We start from the raw sequence: 19,103 nt of genomic DNA on the forward strand, positions 1-19,103 counted from the left end.
TCTCAAGACAAAATGTTACATGAGGCTGTTTGTCACACTGCTGCGTGGATTTCAGAGCTGTTACCAGCTGTTCAGTCATTTTAGTTCACTATACTTTCATCTTGCATCTATCACTTTTTTGCTCACTAGGATAGCAAGTTTAAGGCTTCTTACACAAGACTAAAAAAGTGAAAAAATTATTTTAAGTATGAGAAGAATACAGAATCTGATAAGTACTCTCCCCAGAAAATATTTTTTTAAGAGTGAATATTTTAAAAATACTCTGGATGCTCTGAAAAATTTGAAGACTGTTTTAAAATTATTTGAAGTTTTCTGCAGTTACAAACATATAGAATGTCTGAAAAATACCCTGTTTTTTGGAAGGTCTAGAGACCTGTGGATTGCTGTTGGTCATTGGCAGTAGGTCATGGCATACAACAACTATTAAGGCACTAGCTTGTGTTGGAACAACAAACATGCCAAGTTTGATTGCAGTTGTTGTAGCCTCCAAGTTTTTTTGTAGTGAAAGGATAGAAATAATTCAGTGATATAATATAGTGAAAACTATAATTTTGATATGATTCTGTGAACTTCAAGAACTTGGGTAAAAGATGGAGACTTAAAATGGTTGCTTCTTATTCTAGTGCTGTCCATACTCGGTCCTGACACAAATAAAATCACTTATGGTATAACTTGTTACTTTATCTTTTTTCCTTCCCTTTCCTCAACTTTTCTCTTTTTAATCTTCCACTTCACTATCAAAAACAGCTATGGAAGAATGACCTCAGTTCTTCTCTGGCTTGTAAGTAGTACTACCTGGCACTAGTCAGGCTTCAGTTTGTTATCGGTGATAGGCAAGATACTGTGAGCTCAGCTTTGCTTATCACTGTTTAATTTGCACCTGATCAGATGAAAAATTGATGACAAATAGAAACTCACATATTAGTCTTAATTTTTCTGAAAGGTGTGGTTTCTACAATGCATTGCATTTTCTTAGCCTTTTCCTGACAGTACAGTTACTAGTTTTCGTACAGACTGTGTGGAAAGCTTGAAGGAAATAGTAAATACTCCAACTTTGACCTGCTGTCAGAGAGCTGTGTAGTATCAAGTGTCCCTTCTGATGTACTGGAGGATTGTTTTGGCCAGGTTGAAAAGTAGTTCACACTTTGTTTCCTTTACCTTTTTCTGCAACTGCTCATTTTTCCTACAGTTACCGCTTGTTGTTCTTGCTTCCTATTTCATAATGATACAAGCCTGTTATTTGTTACTGTTTGAAAATGTTACTCTGCATGTCAGCATGCTTGTGCTTTAGTGCTGTTTTACCTAAACGGGACAAGTACCACTTTGATGGAAGAGGGGAAAGTGCACATCAAGTCTGTGATGAGTCAGTTGAGTCATGTAAATGTAGTTTATCATTTCAATTAACTGGCTTTCTGAAATGATCTTTTTAAAAACAATAAAATCTACCTTTGTAATTTAGAATGTGTGCACATCAGATGTCTTGACTATGCTTTGTAAGACATAACTTTTATAAAAGTTTTCTTTTGTAGATAGATGATGCTTTAGTTTAATTTCACTCTGGAATTCATGTATGAGGTATAGATTTGTTAACACTTGCAAAATGTATGTATTCAGGTAAATACCAAAATGATTTAATCCTGGTTTGTAGTTACTGTTATGTTGAAGTAAAAGTAGTATTACTATTACAGCACCAAATTTCGTCATATCTTAAAAAATGCAAACCTGCTTGAATATGTTGGTTGCAGCTGCTTTTTTATTAGTGTAATCTAAATGCAGGTGACAGGTTGAAAGCTGTGGTGTTCTGAGCTCTACTGCTATTAGATGTATTTATCAACTGGTGAAGTGTATGCTAATGGGCCATTGGTGGTGGAAATAGCCTTAAAGTTATTAAACACAATGTGTAGATACTCTGAGATGTATTGTTTGTGAACCTGATGTCATTTGACCCTTGTTTGAGAAGTTACTTCAAGCCTTGTGGGTTAGATATTAGAGAATCAATCTAATTTCGTATGCATATTTTCACAGGTCAGAGCAAGCAACTTGTCAGCAACTCTAATGGAACTGAGAATCTGGGAGTAGAAGAATATTTTGATTTGATGAATATTTTTGTAACTTTCTGAAATTGTCAGAAATCCCAGACTAAGACATAAAAGTCGGGGAATATGGTGGTATTAGTTAGGGAGTAAATGTAATTTAAGAAATTGCATGTGCTCCTGCTTAGCTAGAACTGTGGACACAGACTACCATGTAGGATATGTAAGAAAATCAGTGTTCTTGTAATGCAATTCTAATACGACTCCTTTGGTTGCTGATCTGTTGATTTTCCTTTCACATTGGAAAATGGATATCATGAAGTCTAAAATCCACATTTTAAGTGCTGTATTTTGCTAATACAGAAGCAAATGATATCATTACTGCTTTAGAGAAAATGCTTCCTTTAATGTAGGGCTGTTCTAGTATTTGGGAAACATTAGGTATATGTGAGAAAGAGATGTAAATGAAGGCATTATAATCAGCAAATTGAAATGTTAATGCCATGTCCTTTTTTTGTTGTTTGTATTCTTCCTGTGTGTTAACCTGTCTTCAAGAGAATAAACATTGAGATTCTTAAGTGAACTAGCTTAACCAAAGAGGAGTGGAAGAACATATCATAATTTGTACAAATGACACTTGGTTTTGCCAGGTTTTTGGTTTAGAAATAATATTTTAATTTATAAGCCAAATTCTAATTGGCATAATTTTTGTATATAAATGCAGCTTTTAAATTTCAAAAGCAATGAAGCTATTAATTTATTTGCAATTAAGATAAATGTAACTTTTGACAGATATATTGAACAGAGTCAACTTCAGCTCACCACGAAGGGGGATACAGAATGGTGCACCCAGTAGAGGTACTTTATTGTCCTAATATGGTAATTACAAAAAAAATCCACAACACTTATGAAACATTTGACTGCAGAATTACATAAAGCTCACTTTGGCATCCTTTGCAACAGGTGCAGTCACTACATTCAAGTCTGAGAGTCAGCATTACGAGCCGCCTGCCTCCAGCCCCAGAGCCGTGCCTGCCCCATCAGTCTTTCAGACTGTGCCCAGACCTGCCACCAGCTCGGTGGCACTTCAGCCATTGGCTGGAGCAGTGAATGTTTCAGGAACTTCACAACCACTGCAGAGACCAGTTGCTGGATGTTTGTCAACACAGCAGGTGCCTGGGTCAAGTTCTGGAATAGCACAGCCTGTTAGCAGACCTGTAACCATTCCAGTGACGACACAGCCGGTATCAAGAAATATTACAGTTCCTGTAGTGGCTCAGCCTGTGTCCAGGCCAGAGACTCCTGCTACAGCACAGCCTGTAATACTCAATCAGGTACATCTTTATTCATTTAAAATGTAAAAGATATGGTACTTTTGAAAAAATTAATCAGTTCTGTCTATTCCAGGTTAGACTGACATGCTTTAGAAAGTAATGTATCCCATCCTTATCTGGGATATCCAGTGCAGATTCTGTGGTCTCCTAAAGCTTCTGCTGTTTGTTGAAGTTTGACTTTTTTTATTTTTTTTGCTTGCTGGATATGTTTAGTTTATATGTTTATACTGGGGAGATGTATCCATGCCATCAAAATACCCAAACTATGATCTTGTTGAAAATTAAAATATTGGTAGGACATAAAACCAAAGAAACTACAGACTAGTAAGCGATGCAGTGTTTGTGTGTCGCTGTTGTATTGGTCACATTTCAAATGTGAATGATGTGCACAGGGCTCTGCACTCAGAGTCTGCCACAGGTTTATCCCCTGAGCATTAGTTGTGCTTGAGCTGGGGCCTGCAGGCTGAGGTGCTTTCCTGTCCTTTCACTGGCTCTTCTGGAACTGTTGTGACTACAGTGACACCTTCCCTATTGTGACTGCAGCTCCTGTAGCTGTTACTCTTAGGAAGTACAGCACAGAAATTCAGTAACTATTTCCTCAGCTACTCCTGAACATCTATTTTTAATTTGGTTAGAGTGGATTAGGTGACTTACCAGAAGAAAGAGTGGCTCTTTATTAAGGTCCCGAAGGGTCTTCATTTAAGGAGATGTGCAATAAAAGGCAGGATGGGGGAGCAACATCTTCCTTTTTGTTCTAGTATTTAGGAGTCCTAAACAGATTATGATACCTGTTTATGGACTTGTGCTCCTTTAGATTTCTTTCCATTAAGTTTGGTTTACATGGTGGTAGTTTAAGATGTGGTAACTTGCGCAGGGATGCTTTCAAATAAGTAGCACAATTGTGAATGGGAAGCAGTTTATGAGCTTCGTTTTTTTTTTTCCCCAGCAAAATGTATTTTGGCCTTTGTCTCATGGATTTGCTGATGACAAGGTCTCTGTATTATGTATTGGATGGCTTTTAAAATTTGTTGATTTTTTTTATTTTAGGAAGATAGCCCTGCTTTAGTCAATTTTTTGTTTCACAGTACAGCTTGATGAAGTGTAACCATTTGAATTATTGCAGAGTTGAAATTGCCAATACTTTTCCATTTCTACCTTACTGTTGGTTTGAGAAGCTTCTACTTGATACAAGATTGCACTTCTTTTGAGTTCTGTTTTTTTGATCTTTTGAAATGCAGTAAAATGTTATGCAGGAGTAACAAGCAAATGCCCAAGTTTAGGTTGAAGGAAGAAAGTATTTGGTTTTTTTGAAAAACAATCAAGTATAATTTGAAGCATCATCAGACTTTTTGGAACAAAAACCTTTACAACTAGCAATTCAAACAGATTAGTGATGTTTAATTAAATGGTCTTTCCCAGGTCTTACAATTGTTTTTACTATTCTGAATACACAGCTATAAAACTGACAAGCACTGATGAGAACTGCAACCTTATTAAAATGTCAAAAGAAGCTATTTTGCGGAGATTGTAATGAACTTGATTTTCAGCTGAGTATTTTTTTTAAGTCATCATGTGTTTTTAAAATAAACCCTTTGAAGCCTGCAAGTAAAAAAAAAAAAAAATAAACCTCAATTTTTTTTCCCCTCTTGAAAATATCTGATCAGGATTATATTATGGATTCTCCGCCAGATGCACCAGATAGTACATCTGGCATTCTGTTTGGTGTGAGACAGAACTCGGGGGTTCCACAGTACCAGACTGGGCCAGCAGTGAATGTAACAGGTGGGTATAACTGAAGTAGTGGATAAGAGAAACAACCAACCTAATGTCATTTAACTCTAGTGCAGATCTGTGGGTTATAACTTTAAATAAGATTTCTAGAATATAGTATAACTACTTTTTTTCTTCTCCCTGTACATAACCCTGTATAATGTTTAATGAAATAAACTTTGGAGTCTCGTGTTGTCAGACTTTGCTTTTCAGTGCATCAGGCTGACTATAAAATCAACTGATGTCTTCTTATAATGCTCATTTAGATGGGAAAAAGCATTGCCAGATCCACTGTATCTTTATTGATAGGCAAAGGTTTGTTTTCAGTATACTCATCACTCTTTGGCCTGTGGAAATAGGAAAAGACTGTTAGCAAAAGAGGGGCTGTGAACAGCACCTGAAGAACTGAGTCTGGATGGGTTCCCTGTAATGATGATCTTGGTTTTCTGACTGCTATATGCAAGAGTTGGAGTAGATGGGATCAAAAGGATGCTTCCTGAAAAGGAGGGGAAGGGAGAGAGTATGTAATTTGACAACAAAACCCTTTTTTTTCAACTCCACCCACTTGGAGGAACGAGAAGTTGCTGTGCCCCAAAGATCTGTCATGTGGAGTTGACTGGAGTGCATCCATGAATCCATAGCTCCAGATTAAAGGGAGGTATTGGTGCAGGACACTGCTCTAAGAGGCCTGAAGCAATTTGCCTTTCCTGTGCCTATTCTGGCATCACAGTACATTTGGTGTTTTTATTCTAGGTTACTATTTGTGATGTCTTTTTCTATCATTTATAAGATCAGGCCCAGCCAGCATGGATGCACAGAGCAGCATTAAGGTGTTTTCAGTGGTGGTGTGGGTTCAGAAACCTATCAGCAAGGTGGTGCTGCAGCCAGTGTACTTTGCTCCTTTTTTGCCATCATGGATGTGGTACACAGGAATGTTGTGTGTATGAGCACAGCCAACTCCTGAGTAATAGCTACTGAAGTGTTCACTAATAGCACAAAGTGACCAAGGTGGCCAAAAAATAATTGTTTGGTTACTGCTTTTCCCTGCTGTCCTGAGCACTCAGAGTCCCTGTGACCTGCTGTGTAGAGTATTTGACCAACTGGCCTAGAATGTGGTTAATTCAAGGAATTCTGGTGTCCACACTCCAGCTGAGAGACGCACTTTCGTGAGAAGAAGTGTCAATCTGATCTATACCAGCAAGATATTAAATAATACTTGGAGGTGGTGTGAATAGTTTTCAAAATAGGCCTGGTTTATTTTTTACGTGAACAAACAAAAGAACTAAAATGCAAACCTGTGTATTATTATAGTTCTTCTGAAAGAGAATTTACTAGACAAAGACTACTCACCTTTATAAATATGTAAGAGTCTTCAAAATTATCACATATGTGTTAGGCTTTTAAAATTGGAATTATGAACAGTATTTTTAACATAAAAATAGTTCTTGTTTGCAAATAGGGTTTTCTGCAGTCAAATAAAATACTTCACTGGAGATCCTTGTAACCTCAGTCAGACCTTGTGTCTTTTCCCTAGCCCCCATTGCAGAGCTACACATAGTTTAATTCCCAGCAGCAGCAGCAGATGCTGTAGGTTGATGGCTGGGTGCTCCAATAGCCTCAGGTGATACAGATGAATGCTAAGGCCATACCAGCTCTATGGAAGCCTTTGCTGAGCAGGACTTGTGTCCATGTAAGCAGCTCATGTACTGAACATGGTGAGTGTAAGTAAATTAAACCCCCTAGGAAGTAGTAGCATCTAATTATTAACCTGATCATTTTGTGAATGAATGAACCTTAGGCAAACAATGCATAGAGCAAGACATTTGAGCTTAATATGTTTATTTATATCAAAGAGAAGGAAAGGTGTACTACAAAGGAGAATGTTAGGATGTTTGGGTATCTGTATATTGAGTGAGTTATGTTTTCCCATGTTTGAGGCGCAGTGTGGCAAATTCTCCAAGATGTTCATCAGCATTCCCTGCTGGGATTCTGCCCATGTGCATTGAATGGGGAGATTCTCCAGACTGTTGGCCAAGTTTAGATAGTTCCCACTGAGTAAACAGAACTATGGGTGCCAGAGAGCTATTTTGTTTCTTCTCAGATGTGTGAAAAATTGTTTGTGACACAAAGTATCTCTACTTGATGAGCTTCTTGTTACACCCTGAGAAATCATTGGAGCAGCTATGTCATTGTAGGGGGGGATATACCAGAATGTCCTTAGCTTAGATCATTGTGTCCAGAACTGAAGCCTTTGACATATTTTATTATAGTCTTAAGACTGTTGGCAGTCTGTCATTGTGAGAGGTTTACAAGACCTGGTCTTGTAAACCTGAGTCTGGCACTTCAGACTCCTTGGTTTGTAGCTGTGTCTTTCAGGTCTACTTGAGGACTGATCTCTGCATTGAGTTCATATCATCCAGGGTAATCTTACCGTGACAGAAACATGGATTTCTGACCAGATGGAGCTGAGTGTTTATAGGCATGTTAATCAGCCACTGAACCTCCCAATTTCAAAGTTGTTGGTGGATTTTTTTGTTGGGTGGTGTTTTGGGGTTTTTTTTTGGTGGGGTTTCTTGGTTGAGTTTTTTGTGGATTTGTTAGGTTTTATTGTTGGTGGTGGTTTTTGTTTTGGTTTTTTGTTTGTTTGTTTTTTGTTTTGTTATGGGTTTTTCTGTTTTGTTGGTTCTTTGGGTTTTTTTTGTTTGTTCTTTTTTACTGATTTTCTTCAGAAGAAATACTGCAAACCGTAAGGACATGTATGATGTTCTTTCAGTAGAAGAGAGCAGATAGATGTGCTGTGGTTGGTCATTAGAAGTTACAACGCTCATTTCATTTTGCATGCAAACTGACATTTACAGAGGTATATAAGAAACTAAAACAGCATTAATGTAGAACCAGAAAGAAAGGAGAGGTGTTTTCCATCAGAAGCACAGAGCTTGTTCCAGATAGCAGGCACTGCACAAACCAGCTGCTTAGCTTAGCTTCATTACTGTGAACGCACCTTGTCTCACATTAGAGTGGGTCAAGATGTGAAAAGTAGGCCAAATGAATTCAGGTGGCCACAGTGTGATTTACTGGGGTCAGAGGTGGGTCTGTATCTCTTGAATTTACCCTTTCCTGCTTCACTGGCCTGGTCCTTCAGTCTGAGTTGGGTATTTTCATAACTTCAGTATGGCATATTAGTTTAGGAAAATATTTAAACAGCTTTCTGTGGACTCTAAATTGCAGTCACCACTAATGTGTTCTAATTACTATGGGAAAAAAAATGAGGTTCTTTAAAGTACTCTAAGCCTAAATAAGAGTGGTTTTCTATCTAAACCTCCTATTCTGAAGGTGACAGTGGAACTCCAAAACAGGCCAAGCTTATTGAGGTCAGTGCTAGAAGCAACTTGAATGTTTCACCTACAGCTAACTGTCCAACAGTTTTTTCTTTACAGCATAAGAACAGTTTGAAGCCAGTTGCACAGGCACAAAATGGATCTTCAAACAGTAGGAAGTTGGAATGATCTAGCTGGCAGTCCTGCATCTGTGTCATGGAAAGAGCTGACACATCTGTAGTGTTTCAGTTGGTCAGTGTTTTAAATGCTCTTATGGCAGTGTAAGTAAGTAACTGTTCTTATGCTGTGAAAATAACTGTTCTATGCAAGGGTTTCTATACCTTTACAAATTAATTTACCTGAGGTTATTACCTATTCAAATTTTAGACCTTTATTGTTTAGAAGGTAGGTTAGATTTCTGTAGAGCAGTAATTAGTCATTCAGAGACAGATGATAAAAATAAATGCCCCTGACCTCATTCTCTTAGTTGATTTTCTATGTCAAAGAAGGGAGTAGGGGGTTGAAACTTCAAAACACAACCAATCAGAAAATCAAAATTGAAAGAATTCTTGACTTAATTCTATGACTGCTGAATTTATGAACTAATTCTGATTAGATGAAGGAAAAAATCCTTTTAGCAATGCCAGGCAAGGCAGTAACAAATTAGATTGTGGAATCCCTATCCTTGGAGATACTCAGAAGTTGACTGAACTCTTATGCTCTCAGCATAAGATTAGACTTGCTTTGACTGGGAAGTTACAGAAAACCACCTCCAAAAGTCCAACCTAAATTATTTTGTGATTCTGTACTTTGTCTAATTATCGCAAAGTGTATTTTACAGTTTTCCCCCCTTTTTTTTCCCCAGCAGTGTTTCTGATATAGTTTGAAATAGTAGGGGATGGGGAGAAGGTCTATTTGAAAGAAACAATGTTATTGGAAAGATTCTTCTTTCCGTGGAAGGAGAGAGCTGGTCCAGCTGTTTCAGAATATTAACTATTAGGTGTATTTTTGTCCTGAGCCACAAGGTGCTTTCTAGTGATTGCAATATGCCAGGATTTATTATTGACTTTTGAGACATTTCCAAGACATCTTCTTTCCTATAGTGTTAAAATGATTGTTTGGAATAATTTCAGATTTGAGTTTTTTGCATTTCTTATTTAGAGCTTGTTTGCTCTTTCCAGCTACCAGAAGGACGTGGCTATAACATGAACATTTCAGCAAAAAAAATTCCTCCACTCTCTTTCAGGTGAAATAGATATTGTGCTGCAGCATATCATAAAAAAAGATAACTAAAGGATCTTGCTAAATTCGGTAGAAAAAGAAGTAGATCATATTCACTGAGAACCTTATTTTGCTGAGTTTGTCTCTAAGCTTCCCCATGCTGGCATAGCAATTTCTAGTCTGTCACAGCATCCAGCACTGAAGCACTGCAGAACACAAGGTTTTGCTGCAGAACTGGTTTTCTTCATCTCAGTTTGCACTTAGCTGTGATGTGTCCAAATGTTTTACCAACTGTAAGAGTGAAGTCTTGCAGCTCTGTTTGTGGTGCATCTTTTACATGGCCATCCACTCGTGAAGGACTTTTGGTTAGCAATGGTTCTTAGCAAAATTGTTATCTTAAGGAAAATTACTGTTTGTTTATGGTCTAGGCAGGACTATTGTGATGTAAAAATGTGAAACACTATTGCATGGTCATCTCTTAACTCATACACTTATTCATTCCCTTGTATTTATGTTTTTGTTTTTATTACATCTTTTCGTAGTCCTGGCAGGGAGCAGTTGACTACTGTTGAGATGATGTTTCCTGTGTTTAGCTTCTAAACTGCTTACTTAGTATGGAGTTCTCCAAATCTGTGAATGACTTGAGAATGCAAGAGAATTTCATCTGAAAAAGTAGCTCTTGCTCTGATGTTTTTTGACAGTTTGGAGAAAACTCAAAGCTTAGTTTATTCATTGAAGTTTAATGCAAAGCTTTAATATCTCTTTTGCTCAAAGGGTATTAATTATGTTGACAAGAGAAGCATTATTTCCTTTAATTACAGGGAGTAATTATTAATTTAGAGGATTTATTCTCTAGGTTCTCCAAAGACACCTTTGTTAACAGAAATAATGCATTTGAATAAGCCAAGATTGCAACAAATCTCCAGAGATAAATAGCCTCATCATTGAGGACCAAATGGTGAAATTCCTTTCCAAACCAATAGGGTTTTATCTGAACCCTGTTGTGATGATGATCAGGTTGTGGCAGAAAACAGGCTTTACGTGTTCATTTGAAAAGTTTGTGAAATAAAACCATCAAAAATCCATCCTATCCAGGATGGGCTGGGCTGGTAGTGCACAGAAGAAATGCTTTCTCCCTGTCGTGCTGCCTTCATCTTCTCATGTGTTTTTTCCTTGTTTGCTGATAAGATTTTGTAAAATCTATTTATCAGTCTATGTCAAACAGAGCCAACTCCAAGTCAGTTTGGGAAAGAGGAAGAATAGTTAAAAGATGCTTGTGAAGTCTTTTTTATGGTTACTACAGCTTCATTGATGGGTAATAGTTTTCATTTGAAATAGCATATTTTACTAGAATACTGCCACTACTACTAAATTGAGTATTCTGCTTGTGAATTCTGAGTCTTTATATGTTTTAAATTTTACAGGGACAAATGCTGCATCCAGTACCATTAAAAATGGAGGACCTTTTCCACGAGCTTGTCCAAAATGTAATATACATTTCAATCTTATGGATCCTCTAAAAAATCACATGAAGGTAAAATATTTTGGGGCTGATAAGCATTAGAACAAACTTTGTGGGCTTCTCCTTGGTTATGGAAGAGTGCCATGGTTTGATAGGAAGCTAGTTTGGCTTCTGACTGCTATCAAGCAGAACCAAATGCTCAAAGTCCTGCAGTCATGGAGAGCAAGACAGGAGCAGGGGAGCTCCAAATCTTGCTACTTTTTGCCTCATGTTTCCAATGTGCTGAAGGGGTCTGTGAGAATAGGCAGCCAGGTGACCCACTTCTGTATAAGATTGCAGCTGACACAAAGATGACAATGTAAACTTACTGTTTTATCTTGATGTATCACTTGGTACAGCAAGATAAAAATACTTGATACTTAATAGATAAAAAAATTTTTAAGCTGTGAGGAGGAATTTCATTTGTAGTTCATACTCAAACACTGCAGTAAGCAAAACTCTCAGAAACTCAGCATCACTTAATTTGATTGTGAAACTACTTACTACTGTTTCTAGAAATATTGTTTCCTGGAAAATATTTATCATTTGGCAAAGACCCTCACAATTCTCAGACATATGTATTTCATTTCAGGGACAGAGAAATGGCTTTGCAGTCTGTATACAACGTGAATATCCAAAACAAAAAGGAGTATCAGACTACTGTATAAGACGAATTTGTGAGGATCTGAGTTACTGTTCTCACAGATGGTTCTGATTTACAGGGTTACAATACCCTGTAATTGCTGTCTCCTTCAGTTCTGAAACATAATTAAGAAATACAGATAGGAGTGGAAAAAACCCCAAGGGTTTTAACTTTTTCTAATCATTATTTGTACAGAATAGCTTTTGCACTGAGTACATCAACTGAATGAAGGAACCCTTGAAGAAGTGTGTTTACTTAGGATACTGAGTTACAGTTCCACAGCAGGAAATTGCTCCTTACTAGTAGGCTTATGGAAAGTAGTCCTGCATGGTAAGAACCATTATTTAGCAGGAGAAAAATTTGTCCTCTGAAACATTCTAGTTTTGTTGGAAATTTCATAGCATCTTCTTTATGGAGTATGCTGTACTTTTTAAGTGATAAGTTTCATGAAATGGCTCTTGGGCTAAGCGTTTTTTACGTATGCTTCAACATAAAGAAGCTTGAACAATGTCTATTATGTGACTCAGAATTCTGAATTTTTTAGCAATGCTGGAAAGAACTTTTGAAGGTTTCAACATACATTCTTCCCTAAGAAATAAAGGACAAAACTTCCCATTAAGTTCTCAATAAACTTATGCTTGTCTGCAAAATACTTTCATGAAAGCTGCTTTTTTCTTTCATTTTATTAAATGTAAATGAAATAGAAATTTTTTTGCAAGAATAAGGCAACAGTAGTATTGTTTTCTTGATTAAATTTATCTTACTTGAACCTATGAGAATCTTCTTCAGTTTTATAATAAATAGTGTTTTATTACTTAAACACTAGTTAAACACTGTTCAGAATTGAATATTACTAAGTGTGTCAGTGTGTCAGAGAATTAAGCTTTGCATCTCTCATTAGTGCCTTTGGTTTTTAAAATGCTGTTGTCATTGATGCAGTTTGTGAGACTGATACCATGGTTTCTGTGTCTCATCTCTTCTCCCTGTTTGCATCCAGTATTGCTGTCCAGATATGGTAAATAACTTTTTCTCAGAAATGGTCAAAACAGAATGTGTGAGCACAAGCAAGACCATGGAATCTGAGAAAGGAAAGCTGATTATGTTAGTTAATGACTTTTATTATGGGAAGGATGAAGGTGACCTCCAGCAGGTACAACAGGAGCAGAAGACTCATACGACATTTAAATGCATCAGTTGTCTCAAAGTTCTTAAAAATAACATAAGGTATTTGAGCTCATTTCCTTAATTATTTATTAATCACAGTCCATAGTTGTCTCATGTATTAAAATTTTGTGTTTCTGGAGTAGAGTTCCTTTCATACTGAAAACTGATAATATTGGGTGACTAAACAGAAATTGAATTAATTTTTACTTTGCATGTATGACCATAACTTGAAACTTTTTACAGATTAGAGTATGAATTTTAGTGGTGTCTAACATAAACATAGGGTTTTGATAAGAGCATTTGTAGGACTTTGGGGTTAGAAAGGGCAACACAAAGGATTTTACAGTTTGCCATCTGGATTGATGGCAGTATTGGTAGATGCGAGCATTAATTCCCTTTAGGGACACACAATGACTAATAGTCAGTAGTTCACTTATGTAACATCTGTTATTTTGTTGGAGTAATTTTACTTCCAAATGCTGATAAAACCCCAGTAAGCTGTTTTAGTAGGTAGACAAGTTTGTGTCATCGTTCCTTTGGAAGTTAAGGTCACTGAACTTTTTCACATGCACTCTTCAAGGGAAGCTGAAGTAGCAGAATGTAAAATTGAAAAATGGACTATTGTTTCAAAGGGCACAGTCTGCAAGTTAAAACGAGCAGGTTTATGCTAACATTAGACACATATTATTGAAAAAAACAAGTTTTCTGTAATTAAAACAGTGACATTTGCTATTAATCATTAAATAGGCACTATTTTATACTCAGCATTATATTGTAAGCAATTGGTGCTCTGGTGCCTATGTGTTCCACAGCAAATCATTAAAAATGTACAAGCTTTTTTTTAAATTTCTGTAGCATTGACTTTAACCATATTAATTTTGACTGTAACCTTGTAGCTTTATTCCGTAGTTCTATAACTTAAGAATTTTTATTCCATTATTATTTTGCACCTTTATTTATAGTGGACAAAATAAATACGTCTTACCATCCTAATTAAAGTATAACTTTTTTGACTTAAGTTCAGAAGAGCAGAAAGTGATTCATCATGGTATTCCCCTGCTTTCTTTAAAAGATTTGTGGTTGGACATACCATTGCAATAATTTCTGTTAAGGCATTGTGCAGTAACAGTGTCAGGTTTCTTTTGTCTGCTTAGAAAACTGGAGAGACTCAGTTGGCTTTTTCTGGTTTTCTTGTTTCTGTTTTTTAAGCAACTGCATGATAGTACGAGCTTGAGTTCAAGGGACTATTCTCCTTGCTTATTTGATTTTTTTGCAATTCCAAGGTCTTCATTCCTTTTGTGAGTGTGACTTATGTTTAATTCCTCTGGCTGTACTGAAATAAATTGCATTCAAAACAGGAATTTTGGAAGTTGAACTGTAGTGGGTTTGCAGGTAACTTGTCCTTGTGCTGCTCCACCAGTAACAGTGATCTGCTGGTCCTGCCATGAATGCCTGGACTTCTCAGCCAGAATAGGTTCAGACAGATGGACAGATTAATGAGGAAAAGCTGGTAACTTAAATAGTACCATACCAGTTTCTCCCACTCTTAATGTTGGCTGCACAGTGGCGTTTTTGATAACTGTCCTTCATAATTCAAGGTCAGGCCTAAATGCTTTAGACAAGGAACGTTCCTGGAACTCCTGCCACATAATGCTGTCATGTCCAAATTGCAGATACATTTTTGCTACTTAATACTTTTCAGCTGAGCTCAAGTTACATGGGTTTCAGAATGGGGCTTTGAGATTGCTGGTGTGAATAAAGTGTGAACAGTTGATGTGCTCTTGTTGTCTTATTTCCCTATATTTCAAGGCAAGAATTTTGTCTCAGCAAACATGAGAAATGTAATAGATGTAGTCTTAGAACATGTTTTAGATTTAACGTGTGTTCCTTAAAGTCAAGATTTCTAGTCAACTTTAGGTTTGTTGCCTGTTTTTTTGAGGAAACACTTACTACTTAATTTTTTTATTTATTCAGAAGCTCTACAGAGTAAAATTTCTAAAGAATCCTGTACATCTTGCATATGATATGTAGAAGGAATATTCAAATGTAGTTTTTTGCACCTGTTCACTATAATTTAAAGGTTTATGAACCACATGAAACATCACTTGGAGCTTGAGAAGCAGAGCAATGAAAGCTGGGAAAGCCACACCACGTGCCAGCACTGTTACCGACAGTTCCCCACGCCGTTCCAGCTGCAGTGCCACATCGAGAGTACACACACGCCTTACGAGTCATCCAGTGAGTTGAATTTTCTTCTAAGACCAAATTTTTAGAAATTTCCCAATTTTTATTTTCTGGATTGTAATTTCAGAATAAATCTATTGTACTTGGATAACAATAATCTTGAGATTTAATATGAAAAAAAACCAGAAACCGAGCACTTCATTTTTTTTTGAGATATATATATATATATATATATATATATATATATATATATATATATATATATATATATAAAACTATTTTAAAGAGCCTTTGAGTTTTTTCCTTACATTTTTTGTTTATTTATTTATTTTTAATTGAAAGCTTTACTTTAAGACCTGATGTTTAAGGCCCTTGCCTTCCTGGCTTTCTGAAACTGTACAGGGAATTTCTTCTAAAGAGTAGAATAATCATTAGATTTCTTCACCTTTAATGATATATACATTTAATGTATGTGTGTATATATTTATATATATGTATTATAATTTATGTACATATGACCCCTATAAGATTTTTACTTTTTTCTTGTTTTTCACTTTTTCTAGCGATTTGTAAAATCTGTGAGTTATCATTTGACACAGAGCAAGTTCTTTTGCAACATATGAAGGACAATCATAAGCCAGGTGAAATGCCGTATGTTTGCCAGGTATCTCAGAGTGACTTTTGTATTTAGATTACACCACTCCCCTGTCTTCACTGTCAGTAAACTCGTAACTAAAAAGTCAAACTTCTTATTTTAGGTGTGCAGCTACAGATCCTCAGCTTTTTCAGATGTAGAAACACATTTTAGAACAGTTCATGAAAACACAAAACATTTGCTATGCCCATTTTGCCTCAAAGTTATTAAAATTGGAGCACCATATATGCATCATTACATGAGGCATCAGGTAAGCAGATCTTTTCCATCCTTAATGCTAGAAAAATGCTGAATACATTTAGGGGAATCTCCCTCTGAAAAAACAAATGAGACTGATTAGTATGCTTGTTACTAGGTAAGAGTAGTTAATAAGAATACATTAGAAGAATTTCAGGAATCTTTAAGAGAATTGTTTTGGTTTTGTGTGATAGCAACTTCCTGCTTAAAGTACTCTCTGAATATCCTTGGAACAATCTTCTTGCTATTTGGTTTCTTCATTACATTTTAGTGATTTGATTCTGCTTTTCTTGAGGTTACTAGCAAACCCGCCACTAGTTCAAATAAAGAAAAAGATAATGAAGTGTCCTATAACTGGGAATCTGATTCATCCTTGTCTTAGTAACTGCACTGCCTTGTATTTACAAGTATCTAATTCCTACAGGGTGTCTTATCTTTGTGGTGTAGTATTAGGAGTTTGTTTAGTTGATGTTTTAGGAACTGCATAAGCATTGCTTGAGACAGCCAAGGCTAGAGTTTTGTCATGCCATCCATGCTTACTATAGATTGTCATTTGTCTTTAAAAGAAAAAGGGAATATACCGTTGCACTAAATGCAGACTGCAATTTTTAACATGCAAAGAAAAAATGGATCACAAGACTCAGCATCACCGAACATTTAGGAAACCCAAGCAATTAGAAGGCTTGCCTCCTGGAACAAAGGTGAGTGTTCATGCAGGAAAACTTGAGGGGGCAAAGGAAAAAAAAAGGTCTTGGTAGAGGAAAGAGTAGAATAGAAAGAAATGCTTTTCTCCTTTCTTCTGCATAGAATATGTATGCTTAAAACTGGGTTCACCAGGTCTTTTTTAGCTTCAGCATTTGAAGGTATGTGAGGAAAACTTGGGTCCCTTCAGAACACTTATGCTGTCTTTAGGTCAGTCCCATTTCTCAAGAAGGAGCTACTTAGACTAGGATTTTCATGTAGATTTTGGGACTTTTTCCAACAGTTTTTTAGTAGAGTATCAGAATATATGTCCTTTCAGTTGCAAGGAAGAAGTTAACATTTTGATCAGATCTTCACAGTTCATTTGCTGTAGAATCAGGAAGGGAAAATTACTTCAGCTGCTGTTGATTGTCTTCCTTGGCAGAAGGAACGTAAAGCACCAATTCTTTACTCTGTGATGATACCTCAATTTTTTAAAGATTTCAGGGTCTTCATGACCTAACAAAAGCTTGGATTATGTTAAAATTCATGGTAGTAGACCTTGACAGGATGAAATGATAATACTGAAAAACCTGGAACCAGATTTAGAAGACAAGGTGCTTCTAAACTAGGAGTATGGGTAAGTATAATTAGGAGTCTTATTCTGAGTCAAAACCACATTTGAGAGCATGACAAAGGAGTTCAAGAATGGCAGGTAAGAGGTCAGAAACCAGAATTACTCCTTGGAGTTCTAGGATGAGAAACAAACATATCTGAAGGGAGTGGACTGGCTCATCATGAGGACTTTTTGTTAAATCCAGGCACTGGTGGAATGGTTTGACATTCTTCTTAGTAGGGCTGATTGGCCTGACACTTCTGCTACGTTTTTTTCATTTAAGAAAGGAGGATCTAGCCAATTGCAGCTCTGGAAAGAAAACTTGTTTTATCATGACTAACTATTTCAACCAAAATGAACCTTTTAAGTGTCCAGTTGGCTGTTAGAGGTTAACTCTAGTCCAACAGTATTTTCAGTGTTTTGTAGTTTTCAAAGTAATCTTTCATCAGGAGAGTTTCTTATGCTATGATTTGTGCTGTAAAGTGGCTTAAACTTTGAGACAAATAGAAGTAGGAACTTGGAGAGCTGCTATCTAAACAATTATTTTAAAATTTCATCCTTGTAGGTGACTATTCGAGCGTCTTTGGGATCTCATCAGTCAGGATCATCAGCTACATCTTCTGTTAGTACAAGCAGTTCCACGTTTCAGTTATCACCTAAAGCTAAAAATACAACCACTAAAAATCATAACAAATCTAATGCAAGTAAATCAAGAGGAAAATCAAAACAATCTACATCGAGGAAACAAAATGCGTGGACGAACAGCAGAAGAAAAAAAGAACCTACAAATATAGCATTTCATAATCTAAGGTAAAATGCTGGCATTAAAATTGTCTTTAAGTACACTTTGAACATAAATAACTGATGGTTTAATGGTCTTTCATTTAGTGCTGTAATACAGGAGGTGTGGGCACCTCAGGTTTGCTGAGAAAGCAGATGCATAAACTTTCTACATACTGGTACCTTGGTTGTAATTCTGAATCTTCAGTCACTGATTTTGGTGGTGACAGACTACTTCATGATGGAAGAACAAGTGTTCTGGAAACTTCTCTGTCACATTTAGAAATTTTCTCTGCATGGAGCCTTTCTTTTTATTTTCTTTTTTTTTTCTCTCTTTTTTCTTCTTTTTCTTTTCTTTCTTCTCTTTTTCTTCTTTCCTTTTATTTTATTTATTTGAACCCATTAGTTAAAAGATAAAATCCTGTCTATCCTAGGAGATACAGCATTTTGGGGAGCTAATTTAAAAAATCAAGGAAGTAAAAGCAAGTCCTTATCTTGACAATTTATTGGGGTTTGCTGTCCTTATGTGACAATTTTCATGGGTGTTTTATGAACCGTTCATTACACTGGAGTGTAATTTTATTGGTTATGATGAGTTAGCTTTTTTTATTGTCAGAGATGGAAGATGCCACCCCTCCACTTTCTAACCTTCTCAGTGTGTAGCTCTGGGAGAGATCCAAAAACAGTAGCAAAACTGGGGGAAGAGCAGGATTATATTCTTGCTTTGTAGATGTTTCAAATCTTGTGGGTAATATTGGGGTGATAGAAAAGCCGAAGGCTTTCTCTGCGCATTGTGATGGATGCAAATCATTGTTGAAAATATTTCTCAAGTACTTGGAGGCAACAGCAGCAGCTGAACTTGGAGGTTCTCATCCACTGCATTATCTCTTGTTTCCAGGAGTGGCCAATAGTGGATGTGTACATTAACTTCCACTTTTTTATTAGAATCATAATTAAATCATAGTTC

General features: G+C 36.4%; 1 protein-coding gene across 4 annotated transcripts in view; it reads left to right on the plus strand.

The window, feature by feature from the left end:
- The window catches only part of ZNF280D (zinc finger protein 280D), a 40,111-nt gene that overhangs the window by 5,951 nt on the left and 15,057 nt on the right, over positions 1-19,103 (plus strand). For 3 of the 4 annotated variants that reach the window (XR_010784455.1, XM_066558569.1, XM_066558570.1), the window contains exons 3-12: positions 2,826-2,891; positions 2,997-3,367; positions 5,032-5,149; positions 11,100-11,209; positions 12,817-13,043; positions 15,064-15,221; positions 15,731-15,831; positions 15,926-16,072; positions 16,626-16,760; positions 17,922-18,166. Coding sequence is in view for 3 of the 4 variants with exons in the window: in XM_066558569.1 (XP_066414666.1) it covers positions 2,826-2,891; positions 2,997-3,367; positions 5,032-5,149; positions 11,100-11,209; positions 12,817-13,043; positions 15,064-15,221; positions 15,731-15,831; positions 15,926-16,072; positions 16,626-16,760; positions 17,922-18,166 (1,678 nt within the window). In the remaining variant the exon portion in view is untranslated. The remainder of the gene's footprint in view (positions 1-2,825; positions 2,892-2,996; positions 3,368-5,031; positions 5,150-11,099; positions 11,210-12,816; positions 13,044-15,063; positions 15,222-15,730; positions 15,832-15,925; positions 16,073-16,625; positions 16,761-17,921; positions 18,167-19,103) is intronic. The other variant, XM_066558571.1, reaches the window with a different exon arrangement.

The sequence above is a fragment of the Molothrus aeneus genome, chromosome 13 (assembly GCF_037042795.1).
Source record: "Molothrus aeneus isolate 106 chromosome 13, BPBGC_Maene_1.0, whole genome shotgun sequence".
Lineage (NCBI taxonomy): Eukaryota > Metazoa > Chordata > Aves > Passeriformes > Icteridae > Molothrus > Molothrus aeneus.